Source organism: Bos indicus x Bos taurus, chromosome 18 (genome assembly GCF_003369695.1).
Source record: "Bos indicus x Bos taurus breed Angus x Brahman F1 hybrid chromosome 18, Bos_hybrid_MaternalHap_v2.0, whole genome shotgun sequence".
NCBI lineage: Eukaryota > Metazoa > Chordata > Mammalia > Artiodactyla > Bovidae > Bos > Bos indicus x Bos taurus.
Window position 1 is genome coordinate 26,700,968 of NC_040093.1, and position 13,143 is coordinate 26,714,110.

The 13,143-nt window shown below is 39.9% G+C and overlaps 1 protein-coding gene across 1 annotated transcript in view; it reads right to left on the reverse strand.

The window, feature by feature from the left end:
- The window catches only part of PKD1L3 (polycystin 1 like 3, transient receptor potential channel interacting), an 83,518-nt gene that overhangs the window by 5,457 nt on the left and 64,918 nt on the right, over window positions 1-13,143 (reverse strand). The window contains exons 25-28 of the mRNA XM_027516092.1: window positions 7,425-7,740; window positions 6,396-6,529; window positions 2,064-2,188; window positions 1,138-1,298 (exon numbers count right to left, since the gene is read on the reverse strand). Of these exons, the coding sequence (XP_027371893.1) occupies window positions 1,138-1,298; window positions 2,064-2,188; window positions 6,396-6,529; window positions 7,425-7,740 (736 nt within the window). The remainder of the gene's footprint in view (window positions 1-1,137; window positions 1,299-2,063; window positions 2,189-6,395; window positions 6,530-7,424; window positions 7,741-13,143) is intronic.

Genomic DNA, 13,143 nt, shown 5'->3' on the forward strand with positions numbered 1-13,143 from the left:
GGCTTCCCGTGGATGTGAGCACACTGGCACAAGGCCACATACTCGACTGGGAGCAGTGCTGTAGAAACCTTGGAATGCAGCCTCTAGCTGGTTACTCCTGATTCATCCTATCTATCCTGAGTCTGGAGTTATCAAGAATCGGGGCCAGCCTCCACCACTGCTCTAGTTTCAGATCTCTCCTTTCAGAAGAGATGTGTTAACCTAACGAGATGTATAATAATGCCAGTCTGTTTTCTGTAACACTTTAATACTATGTTGTTCTCTAACAGTGGTAATTGATCCTCTAATAGATTTAACAGTGCTGAGTAGAGAGATGATTAAACTATAGAAGTAAGGGGTGGTTGGTTTCTGTAGTTATGTGAGAGATGCATTGATAATTTTACGTTGCAGCAACTAGGTTACTTGGAAAGACCTCCACAGACATGAGTGAACTGGCACTTTTATTGTGATAAGATGTAGGCAGTGCCACACAGCAGGCAGGACCTCGGTGCCAACACCATTCAAACTGCACACTACACCACTGTCCCTGCACGAACAACCCTCTATAAGGCCTTCCTGGGACACCGCCTCAGACTTAACAGATCTGCAGACTGGGCTGTTGAGCACTGAAAGGTTAGACAAGCATCACGTGGCAGTACTTTGGGAAATGACATACTTTGTCTTTCCCACGAGAAAGACCAGAGAGGGTACCCCAAAGGGGCATCAGACTGCTGCTTGGTAAGGATGAGCTAAAGGATGAACATCCCTTCCCAGAAGGCAGCCCTCTTTGGATTTAGAGGTGTTCCATGTGTTGTGGTTCTATTCAAAGAATGATCATGTGTCATGTCAGGACTTCATTCCTTGGCCAAGGTGCAAAATGACCCAATTCCAGGCCCTTGCTATGTGAAATTTATTATCCTAGGTTAACATGTACCTAAGTACTATGAAGGCAGAAGAGCTTTTCATATGTAATTAGCAGTTACCAGTTTATAGTTAGTTGTGTTCTTCACTGTGGACAGTAGTCTGTGTTTAACTGTGATATTATACAAATAGAGATCCGGCAGAGAGGAAGAGGGGAGTTTGAAAGAATACTTGTGTAGCCAGTAAATTCTGAGCATCAAGTGAGAATATCCTTTGCTCCCTCAGGGTCCCTCTTACCTGTCCCGGTCATAATGGTATTGTACCATGTGTTTTTTATGTAGAGAAATAAGTGTCAGGTCAAGTCCCAAGATGACAAAGCTAAGGAGGATTATGCTCATATCTAGAAGGTTTCTTTTCCTCATGAAGAACCTCCACCTCTGCTGTTTCAACTGGCGACCCTAAACATAAGACACCAGAGTCACTATTGCTTGCCTGAAAGATTACCTAGGTCTTTTCCCAATGAAGTGTTATGAACTCTGGGAAAGCACTCAGCCAGGGACCTTTCAGATCCCTAACTTGGACACAATCAGTTCTGGTCTCAGTTCTGCCTTGTAGTCATTCAGAGCTGCCACTTAGAGAAGAGTTGGCCTTCCTTAAAACAACTGTAATTGTATACATTCATCATGTTGTGTAAACTTAATAATAAAGTTTCTCAATGAATTAAAACCCTGAAAACAAAATATTGCGTGTGGCCTAAGAAATGCCTTTTGGATGCAGTCATCTGAGTGTTAGCTTATATAGGGGTCATGTGTGTGCTAAGTCGCATCTGACTGCAACCTGTCAGGCTCCTCTGTCCATGGGAGTTTTAGGCAAGAATACTGGAGTGGGTTGCCATGCCCTCCTCCAGGGGGTCTTCCCAACCCAGGGATGGAACCTGCGTCTGTTAACATCTCCTGTGTTGGCAGGTGGGTTCTTTACCACTAGCGCCATCTGGGAAGCCCCAGATAGGGCTCATATAACTGTACAAAAAATTCTTTCTATAAACTTAATTTTTTAACTCTAGAAAACTGAACTACTTGGTGGAAAGCCAGTAGGTTTGACTGAAGTCAGTCTTCCGGAAAGGACCAAAATCATGGCCATAATCCTAAAAGCAGCTCACTGTGGTTCTCCAAGTAATACCTGGCAACACTGAGAATTTCTTACATCTAATATTTTCAGTTCACCTGTGCAAAGGCATAGTAACAGACCAGTAGATAGTAGATGACTTGTGATGTGACAGACCAGGCAAAGTTCCTTGATATCTGAAGGGAAGTTAAAACGTCCAGTCTCATGGAGGTGAAGAAAGCACCTGAGAATAAGAAAGAACACCTGGAGTTAAGAGCCTTTAAATTTGCCTTCTGCTCTTCCAACTCTCTTTCGGATAACCCCAAGTGTTCCTGGACCATCCGTTTCAAATTTTCTTGAGTCTCTACATGTCACTTAGTATTTCCTCTAGAACTGTCATGAATATTAAATGGGATCATGTATGCACAGCTGCTGGAAGAATGTGTGGATTGCACTGAAAGTCAGGATTATACTGTTGATCCCACATAGAGGAGAGTGTCTTAACAGCTGTTAATAGGTTTCACTCTTACCAAGTCAGAATGGCTACAGAAACAAACTGACCAGCAGTACTGTTGCAAAATGATGTTTCAGATAATTGATTGCAATGTAAAGTGTGGGGTGAATGGAATTAAATGGAAGCGTGGTACCTTTGTTAAAGCTTTTAAAAATACATTTCAGAAATTAGTATGATGAAAAAGATTTGAACCTTTCCAAATTTAGGCACTTACCATATGTAAAGCACTAACATTATCCCATGAATACTGACAGTATACCCTGCATACTCAAGATGTTTATGAAGACAGACCAAAAAGCTTTATAAGATCATGAAATGTTTATAGATATAAATTTTTCATAAAGCCCCTAAATACTAGAACTAAGATGCACCTCTTGTAGTAGAAGTACATTTAAGAACAAAAGGAATTCCTGCCTTACATAGCTAGCTCTCATGGGGAAAGCCAGGACTTTCCCCATGTTTATTTTACCCCTAGTTTTTGAGTAGTTAAAAACCCTAAGAAGACTCTTGGGAAGCTTTCATGTTTCATTTTGAAACAAGTAGCAGAAGTGGTCTACTGTGTGTGGGCCTGGGAGGAAAACAATTCTGATTAGAAGTAAAACTTAATGGTCATAGGACACTTGTGGGCAAATTATGGGGGAGAGGGGAAAGGAAGGAGGATTAGGGCAGACTTCCTGTTAAATGGGGAGGAACTGAACATACGCAGTGTCCCTCTAATCCCTTCCAAAATGCCACTGACAGTAAAGGAATAAAAAAAACGACCCAAAGATAAAGAGGAGGTGGGCAGATGAGCCTGGAACTGGAAAACAGCTGAATGACACTGCCTGAGAAGATTCAAGAAAGCTGAAACCTAAGCCAGCAGCACAGGAAACCCAGAAGGCAGCTGGTTCTTAGCATAAAACCCCACAAAGGCTGAGAAACTGGAGCCATCAGGTACTTCAGAAGGTAGAAGTTCAAACAGAACTAACAGAATCGTAAGTCTGGACATAAACAATTAAAACCCAGATTTCCTCTCTCCCCTTTACAACCACGTTATTTACTATCCATCCTGCCTTCCCAGTAACGTTTAGTCAGAGAGAATCTGAACTCAGGACACCAGGGATATCTGTGAGTAGTAGTGCACTGGAAAAGGGAATTCAAAGAAAGTTTAAATATTGCATGGTGAGACCCTTCCCATTCCCCTTCCCTTAACTGGCTCTGAGGAGTCTTAAAGGCTTACATCCTCAAGGCAGGAGAATGGAGGGGTCTTCTCTCTGCAAACTGCTCCCTAAAAGGACAGATACTACCTGACTAGTTCTGTCCATGCACATGGTGCTTCTAATTAGCACTTACTTGGTTTTACTGCCTCCCTCTTAAATATGACAGGACACTTGAATCTCTAACATTGAAAACCGGAGATCAAAACACCAAAAAAAAAGAAGCTCAGAGGAATTATAGAAAGCCTTGAAGGAGCAGAAAAAACCATAAACCTGCAATATCCTTAGTGAAGAGGATATTGCATCCAAAAAGAACAGTAGGAAACTATGAAAAAGAAACAAGGACAATTTTTAGAAATCAAAATATTCCAAAAGTGGTTTGGAAATTGAAGTAATTGCTCAGAAATCAGAAGGGAAGGATGGAAAATGAAGCAAACACATGAGGAAATCTGAGGCTCCATCTATGAATTCCAACATCAAAATGCTAAGAATATCAGAAAAAAGAAAAAAATAGAAAAATGCAAGAACATCTCTTAGAACTTAAGGGATACATTTCCAGATGAAAGGACACACTGTGAACTCCATTCCTAACTCTGGGGACAAAGAGATTACTCTAAAAGCTTTTGGGAGTAAGGGGATCATCATACTTGTTAATACAGTATAAGAAGCTAGAAGATAGTGGAGCTAAACTTTTAAAAACTCTGAAAAATTACTGTATCCAGCCAAATGATTGACCAACCAAACGTGATGGCAGAAAAAAAACTTTTTGGGGGGCTCCAAAATCACTGCAGATGGTGACTGCAGCCATGAAATTAAAAGGCGTGTGCTCCTTGGAAGAAAAGCTATGACCAACCTAGACAGCATATCAAAAAGCAGAGACATTACTTTGCCAACAAAGGTCTGTCTAGTCAAACTGTGGTTTTTCCAGTAGTCATGTATGGATGTGAGAATTGGGCTATAAAGAAAGCTGAGTGCCAAAGAATTGATGCTTTGGAACTGTGGTGTTGGAGAAGATTCTTGAGAGTCCCTTGGACAACAAGTAGATCAAACCAGTCAATCTTAAAGGAAAACAGTCCTGAATATTCAGTGGAAGGACTGATGCTGAAGCTGAAGCTCCAATACTTTGGTCACCTGATGAGAAGAACTGACTCTTTGGGAAAGACCTTGATGCTGGAAGATTGAAGGCAGGAAGAGAAGGGGACAACAGAGGATGAGACGGTTTGTGGCATCACCAACTCAATAGACATGAGTTTGAGCAAGCTCCGGGAGTTGGTGACAGACAGGGAAGCCTGGCATGCTGCAGTTCATAGGGTTGCAAAGAGTCAGACACAACTGAGCGACTGAACTGAAGGCTTTAAGAAAATTTACTTCCCTTACTCATTTCCAGGAAGTTACCAACAAACATACCGGCTGGATGTGTTCCAGCAAAATGAGAAAGTAAACCAAGAAGGGAAGACATGGGATTTAGGAGAAAGGTGATCCAACAGAGGAGAGAGGAGACAGGGAAAGGAGAGTCCAAGTTCAAAAAGCTCTCAAGCAGGCCTAGAAAATAACCAATCTGGACTATACCAACAGAATAGTAGGCCTGAGAGAGGATGTTTCTAAGGAAAAGACAAAATGATAAGTTACTTGATAGTTTTGAACAGAATGAAATTTTTACTTCTAGGAAGAGTCTGGAGGTGAATCAATGATAGATGCATGTAAAACCAAGAAAGTGAAAAAGAAAAAGAAGTAACTATAAACTCTAGGGAAAAATATTGTAAGCGAAAAGATATTTAATCATAATACACGGAGGTTTGTGGTTTAGTTGCTCAGTGGTATCCAACCCTTTCCAACCCCATGAACTGGCCCACCAGGTTCCTCTGTCCATTCGACTTCTTAGGCAAGAATACTGGAGTGGGTTGCCATTTCCCTCTCCAGGGGATCTTCCTGACGTAGGAATTGAACTGGGTCTCCTGCATTGCAGGCAGATTCTTGACCAACTGAGCCATCAGGCTCATACTTAGAAAATATTCATATAATCACTGTAATAGAAATATTAGTCATAAGTTACATTACTGTACTGGGAGAATGATAACTACTCTATTGGGAGAATGTTTTTATGTGTGTGTATGTTGGGGTATGTGTGGGTATAAAACAGTTGGATTATCATCATAAGAAGATACTATTGGGACTTCCCTTGTGGTACAGTGGATAAGAATTCACCTACCAATACAGGGGACATGAGTTCGATTCCTATTCAAGGAGGCTTCCACATGCCGCAGAGCAACTAGCCGAGCACAACTACTTAGCCTGTGCTCTTGAGCCTGTGCGCTTGAGTCTGTGCGCCACGACTACTGAAGCCACCACACCACAAGAGGAGGCCCGGGCACTGTAACACAGAATAGCTCCCGCTCACTCCAACTAGAGAAAGCCACCTGCAGCACTGAACACCCAGCACAACGCTTCCCCCGCCCCCAAAAAAGAGACTATCTAAAACTGAAGATTAATGACATATTTAATAAGCATGCTGCATTTTTAGAGTAATTTTTAAATACCAAAGAATCAGTTAAATCTGCCTCTGGAGAGTAGGAATGAAGTGAGGATGAAGAGAGGCCTTCTAGTTTTTGCCTTGAAATTGTCTGACTTTCAAAATTCTGTGCAATAGTTTTAAATAATTTCTTTTAATGACATAAGATAAAGAAATGGGGCCTTTAGTGTATACCCATGTCACAGAGGGAAGAGAGAAGAGGCCTTCATACCTACATTGTTGGACTCCAAAATCAGGGTCACTACACAGAACAGGTTCACATTAGCATTGAAGACCACAAATTCCACAAAAAGGCTTTTGGTGCAATGGTCTAGCCACTGGCTCTGTTCAAGTTGCTGTAGAACTCTGGAAAAACAGAAGGACAGGCCAGCTATATTCTCCACTGAACTCTGCAGAGGAGGAAAATGCTCTGGCCTTTCTAGTATCACTCACAGAGGAGGTGAGAAGTGACATTTACCAATCACCTGTAAAATGCTTACTAATGCCCAAACTTTCACCGGTATTCACACCAAAGTTAAATGTTCAAGAAAAGGTATTTGGCATTTAAGGTCTGAGGTAGAATTAATTTTACCTCAGCTGAGAATTTTCCTTCAAAATTAATTATTTTAGACTAGTATCTTTTAAAAACATTTTAGATAATATCTAAAAATGAAGATTCATGAAATAGCTAATAATACAGTGTCAATCACTTCTATTTGAAAAGTACTACTTTTAACTAAGCTATTTAGGTGTAAGCAGTCAAAATGCCATTTGGTTGGCATTGTTGTTTTTGAGAAGTTAGTTTCTTGCTGAGAATTTCAGTGAAGAGATAATCATTTTAATTTGGGCTTTTTCATACATAATGACAAAGACTCAGGATTTGTATATAACACCATTCTAACTCTGGCAATTTAATTTTGGCATTTTAATTTTGGATTGTTCAAGACGTGGTGTCTCCCCTTATTTGAATACAGTTTGCTGAAGCTAGAGTTGAGTTTAACTGCAGCTAGAACTGAAACTGATGTGTTTTTCCAGATGAGAAAAGGAAGGAGATTTGGCAAAATGGCAACCCAAAATATACCTTTAGTTTGAGGTTGAAAAGGAATTTTTAAACTTAAAGATACATTTCCTTAAAAATCTAAAATAAAAGTGTCTACCAGTGCCATACATAGTATATTAGCATAATAGTGGCTGTCAAAACTACTCAAAAGGGTCCTTAATTCCAGCAAATATCTTGGACCTCCTGTTCAGGTTCACTCACCTGTGTGCATTACTGGAGTTTCTTCCAAGTCTCACAACATACCCTCCTCCAGAGTAAGTGGCAAATTCTCCCTGAATGGGGTAGCCACCCAGTGCCTCCTGATTCTGATAATGCCAGATCGTGTCCGATTTCGTGTTGTTTATATCAGGGGGCCCCCAGTTAACCCCATAGTTCTCTGTATCCTCCTGAACTTGGTGAGATGGCTTCACTTGTTCTCGGAGAGATGGTTTAGTTGGAAAGAATGTGGCACGAGGAAGGCGAATCTGACGAAGTAGAACATTGCCCAAAAGAAAGGAGTTTCCATCAGTAATAAATCCTAGTGAGAGAATACAGGCAGCCATTAAAAAAATTGCCTTAGTAAGTTAGTAACAAAAAAAGGGCCTATTTTCACCAATATTTTTAAAAACATTTCTGGAGTTGCTAGCTAGCTAATATAATCAGATAAGCAAAAGAAATAAGATATGAACATTTTTTAAAAGGATATGAAATTATCGCAATTTGTAAAATATAATGAGGGAATTCCCTGGTGGCCCAGTGGTTAAGAATCCACCCTGCAATGCAAGGGACGCAGGTTTGATCCCTGGTAGGGGAACTAAGACCCCACACGCTGCAGAGCAACTAAGCCCACGTGCCGCAATGAGCCCTTGCACCACAACTAGAGAGTGTGTGAGCAACTGAAGATCCTGCGTGACACAACGAAGAAAGCCTGCTGCAGCTAAAACTGGATGTAGCCAAATAAATAAATGAAGAAGACAATGATCTAGATAAACATTAAGAAGTGAAGTGTGACATCAAGAGCATAAAAGGGATGATTAGAGTGTAGTTTTTGTATGTGATGAAGATAAGTTGTTATTGGCTTAGAATAATAACATAGTAATAATGTAAAATGTTTTATGTAAGCCTTATGGTAACCTTACGGATTTCCCTGATAGTTAAGTTGGTAAAGAATAGCCTGCAATGCTGGAGACCCCGGTTAGATTCCTGGGTTGGGAAGATCTGGAGAAGGGATGGGCTACCCACTCCAGTGTTCTTGGGCCTCCCTTGTGGCTCAGCTGGTAAAAAATACGCCTGCAATGTGGGAGACCTGGGTTTGATCCTTGGGTTGGGAAGATCCTCTGGAGAAGGGAAAGGCTACCCACTCCAGTGTTCTGGCCTGGAGAATTCCATGGACTGTAAGAGTCAGACATGACAGCGACTTTCACTTGACTTCACTATGGTAACTGCAAAACAAAAGCTATAGTAGATACATAGAAGATAAAGGGAGAGAGAATCAAAGCCTACCACTACAAAAAATTAATCACAAAAGACAACGAGAGAGGAACAAAGGAATTACAAATCAGAAAATGAACAAAATGACAGTTTTAAGCGTAACCTATCAATGATTACTTTGAATGTAAATGACTAAATTCTCCAGTCAAAAGACACAGAGTGGTTAAATGGAAAAAAAAATACAAGATCCAACAATATGCTGTCTATAAGAGACTCACTTAAGCTTTAAAGGTACACATAGGCTGAAAATAGAAGCATGGAAAAAGATGCTATGCATATCAACAAAATATTAGAAAACCAAAATTCAACAGCACCTTGAAAGGGTCACACACGACAGTCAAGTGAGATTTATCCCTGGGATGCAAGGATGATTCAAAATACATAAGCTAACAAATGTGATACACCATATTAGAATAATGAAGGATTAAAAATTTATAATCTCAACAGACACAGAAAGAGCATTTGACAAAATTCAACATCCTTTCATGAAAAAAACTCAACAAATTAGGGAAGAAGGAATGTACTTCAAGAAAATAAAAGCCATATATGTCAAGCTCACAGCTAAATTTTATACTCAGTTGTGAAAAACTAAAAGCTCTTCCTCTAAGATAAGGAACAAGACGAGGATGCCTATTCACCACGTCTATTCAACACAATACTGGAAGTCCCAACCAGCCAAGTTAGGCAAGAAAAAGAACTACAAGGCATCCAAATAGGGAAGGGGGAAGCAAATCAATCTCCACGCGCACAAGAATGCAACTGAACCCTTTTATTATGCCATATACAAAAAATCAGCTCCATAGGATCAACAACTTAAACCTTAGGCCTAAAACTACAAAACTCCTACAAGAAAACAGAAAAAGCTTCTTGACACTTGGTCTTGACAATTTTTTTGGGGGGGATATGACACTATAAACGTTTAGGCAACAAAAACAAACAAGTGGGAGTACATCAAACAACAAAGTTTCTGCATAGCAAAGGAAACAGTAAACCTATGAAATGGGAGAAAATATCTGCAAACTATGTATCTGACAAGGCGTTAAAAAATCTATAAAGAACTCATACAACTCAATACCAAAAAATAAACAAACCACACTTTTCTAAAGAAGACATACAAATGACTTACAGGTATATGTAAAACTCACTAACCACAGGGATATACAAAAATCAAAACTGCACTGTGATATCACCTCATACCTATCAGGATGGCTATCATCAGGAAGACAAGAAATAACAAGTGTTGATGAGGATTTGGAGAAAGGAATTCTATTAATCGGAATGTAAACTGGTTACAGCCATTATGGAAAACAGCATGGAAGTTCCTAAAAAAATTAAAAATAGAGCTACTGTATGACCCAGCAATCTTACTACTGGCTATATATATGGAAAGGAAATAAAATCACCATCTTGAAGACACATCTGCACTCCTGTGTTCATAGCAGGATTGTTCACAAAAGTGAAGATACAAAATGAGCCAACAAAGAAGCATGTATGATCTCTCGTAAGTGGAACTTTAAAAAGTCGAACTTATAGAACCAGACAGAACGGTGGGTACCAGGGACTGGGGTGGCAAGGAGGATGGGTGGATGTGAAAGTACACAAGCTTTCAATTTTAAAGTGAATAAGTCCTGGAGATCTAATGTATAGCATGATTACAGTTTATAGATTAAAGTTAACAGCAACAGTGATATATATTTGAGATTTACTAAGAGAATAAAAGTTCTTATCACACCAAAAACAAAGCCCGTAACTATGTGAAAAGATGAATGTGTTGATTAGTATGATTGTGGTAATCATTTCACATATCTCATATCAAAACATCACGTATACCTTAAATACATACACAATTTCAATGTCTCCATTGTACCTCAATAAAGCTGGGGAGAAAAGAGAATCAACCTAAAAACTCTTACCAAAAAAAATTCAGCAAGGTATCTGGGTACTAAATATAGTAAAATCAACAGCCTTCATATATTCAAACACTAGTTAGTATAGTGAAATCTTATTTACCATAGGAAACAAAAGATAAACCTAACAAGATGTACAAGAATTATATGAAGAAAATTTAATATGACTGAGGGATTAGTCCTGGGTGTTAATTGGAAGGACTGATGTTGAAGCTGAAACTCCAATACTTTGGCCACCTGATGCGAAGAGCTGACTCATTTGAAAAGACCCTGATGCTGGGAAAGATTGAGGGCAGGAGGAGAAGGGGACGACAGAGGATGAGATGGTTGGATGGCATCACTGACTCAATGGACATGGGTTTGGGTAGACTCCGGCAGTTGGTGATGGACAGGGAGGCCTGGCGTCCTGTGACGGTTCGTGGGGTTGCAGAGTCGGACACGACTGAGCGACTGAACTGAACTGAGGGATACAAATGAAGATGAGAACAGAAAAGCATATTACACTGCCAGGTAAGATGTCAACAGCTTATCAGCTAAGCTACTGATATGCTAGCCATTCTCTAAATTTTTGTAAATACTTATTTTTTGTATAAATATCTAAACCTCTATCTACAACTAAATAAGCTCTTTATAATATATAAAAAGCTCCCATTTATCAAAGCAAGCAAACAAAACCAAGCAGCCCAATGAAAAACAGGCAAAGGTTATAGAATGACACTCATTCATTCATTGTCTCCGTCAGTGTGTACTGAGTGCTCATACACCAGGTCCTATTCTAGGTGCTAGGCACAGCAGTGGGCGAGAGAGTCCCTGTCCACAGAGCACTCACATTTGAGGAGGGAGGCAGACAGGCAATGGCCAAACAATATTCAGGTAATAATAGTGCTATGAAGAAAAGCTGAGTAGGATGAGGGGACAGTGTCCTGTGGGAAGGGAGCAGTGCTACGTTTATTCACAGGGGTGATTAGATGTTTCTCTGAGGAGATGGCTTATGAGAATTTGCTGTTTAGTTACTAAGTCATGTCCGACTCTTTTACAAATCCACGGACTGTAGCCCTCCAGGCTCCTCTGTCCATGGGATTTCCCAGGCAAGAATACTGGAGTGGATTATGAGAGAGACCCTAACAAAGTCTGGAGAACCCAATGCAGACATCAGTAAGGGTAAGAGCAAGTTCCAAGGCACTGAAGCAAGAGTGTGTGTGGCCTGGTTAGGGAGAGCACAGAAGCTCGTGTGGCTGAAGGAGACTGAATGAGGGGCAGAATGAGGTTAGGAGAGGAACAGAGGCAGGTGCAACAGCCCTGAGTGGGGAAGGCCCTAGAGTAAGCTTTAGAAAGGGTTTAAGCTTTAAGTCTGATGGAATCCATTGGGAGCTTTTGAACAGGGAAAAAACACATTTATATGTTAAAAGAAAAAAAAAGAAAAACAATATGGGGAAAATGGAATGAAGAAGGGCAAGAGCAGAGGTAAGTTTTGTCCCTGTGAGAGGTGAAAAATGTCTCCTCAGTGTAGTTTTGACTTGCATTTTCTTGTCAGTGCAGTTGCAAACCTTCCGTGTATTTCAGAGCTACCTGTATGGTGAACTGCTGGGGATGTGGGCAGATCTTACACGGTGCTCATGGAAATGTTAATTGGTACAACTGAGGAGGACAATTTGGCAATAGCTTTTTAAATGAAAAAATGAATATACAGTTTTATCAAGTCTTTTCAAGGTACTTATAGGTATAAAATTATGTATGTACAAGGATATTAATAATAGGACTATTGTTAATAGTAGAAGTCTGGAAACAATCTAAATGTCTATCAATAGGGAGTTGGTTATACAATTTATGGTACATCCATGCAATGGCATACTATACAGTAAATGAATAAAACATAGAAAGGGACAGCTTTACATATGCTGATGGAACCATCTCTAGGCAACCTAAGGGGAAGAGGCAAAAATGCATGACAGTGTTTATAGCAGGATGCTGTTTATCATCAAATGTATTTGCAAATGTACAGAGTACCTCTGAAAGAATTTACAAATATAGCTTGGAGGTACTATGTGTTTAGTTTAAAACCACTGCTGCAAAGCAAGTCACAGGAATTTTTTGGTTTCCCAGGGCATATAAAAGTTATGTTTATGGAATTCCATGGCTGTCCAGTGGTTAGGACTTGGCACTTTCATTGCCAGCACCCAGGTTCAATTCCTGGTCTGGGTGCTAAGATCTAGCAAGTCATGTGGTATGGCCAAAAAGAAAAAAAGTTATGTTTAGATTGAAACATAGTCTGTCAAGTATACAATACCATTATGTCTAAAAAAGCAACGTACATACCTTAATTACAAGCTTAATTGCTAAAAAAGTACTTTATTTCTATTAAAAAAAATGCTAACCATCATCTGAGCCTTCGAAGTCATAATCTTTTTGCAACAGTAACATCCAAGATCACTGATCACAAGCTCACCGTAATAAACATAATAAACAGCTGAAATATTTCAAGAATGACTAAAATGTGACAGTCACAAAGTGAGCAAATGCTGTTGAAGAAATGGCACAAATGA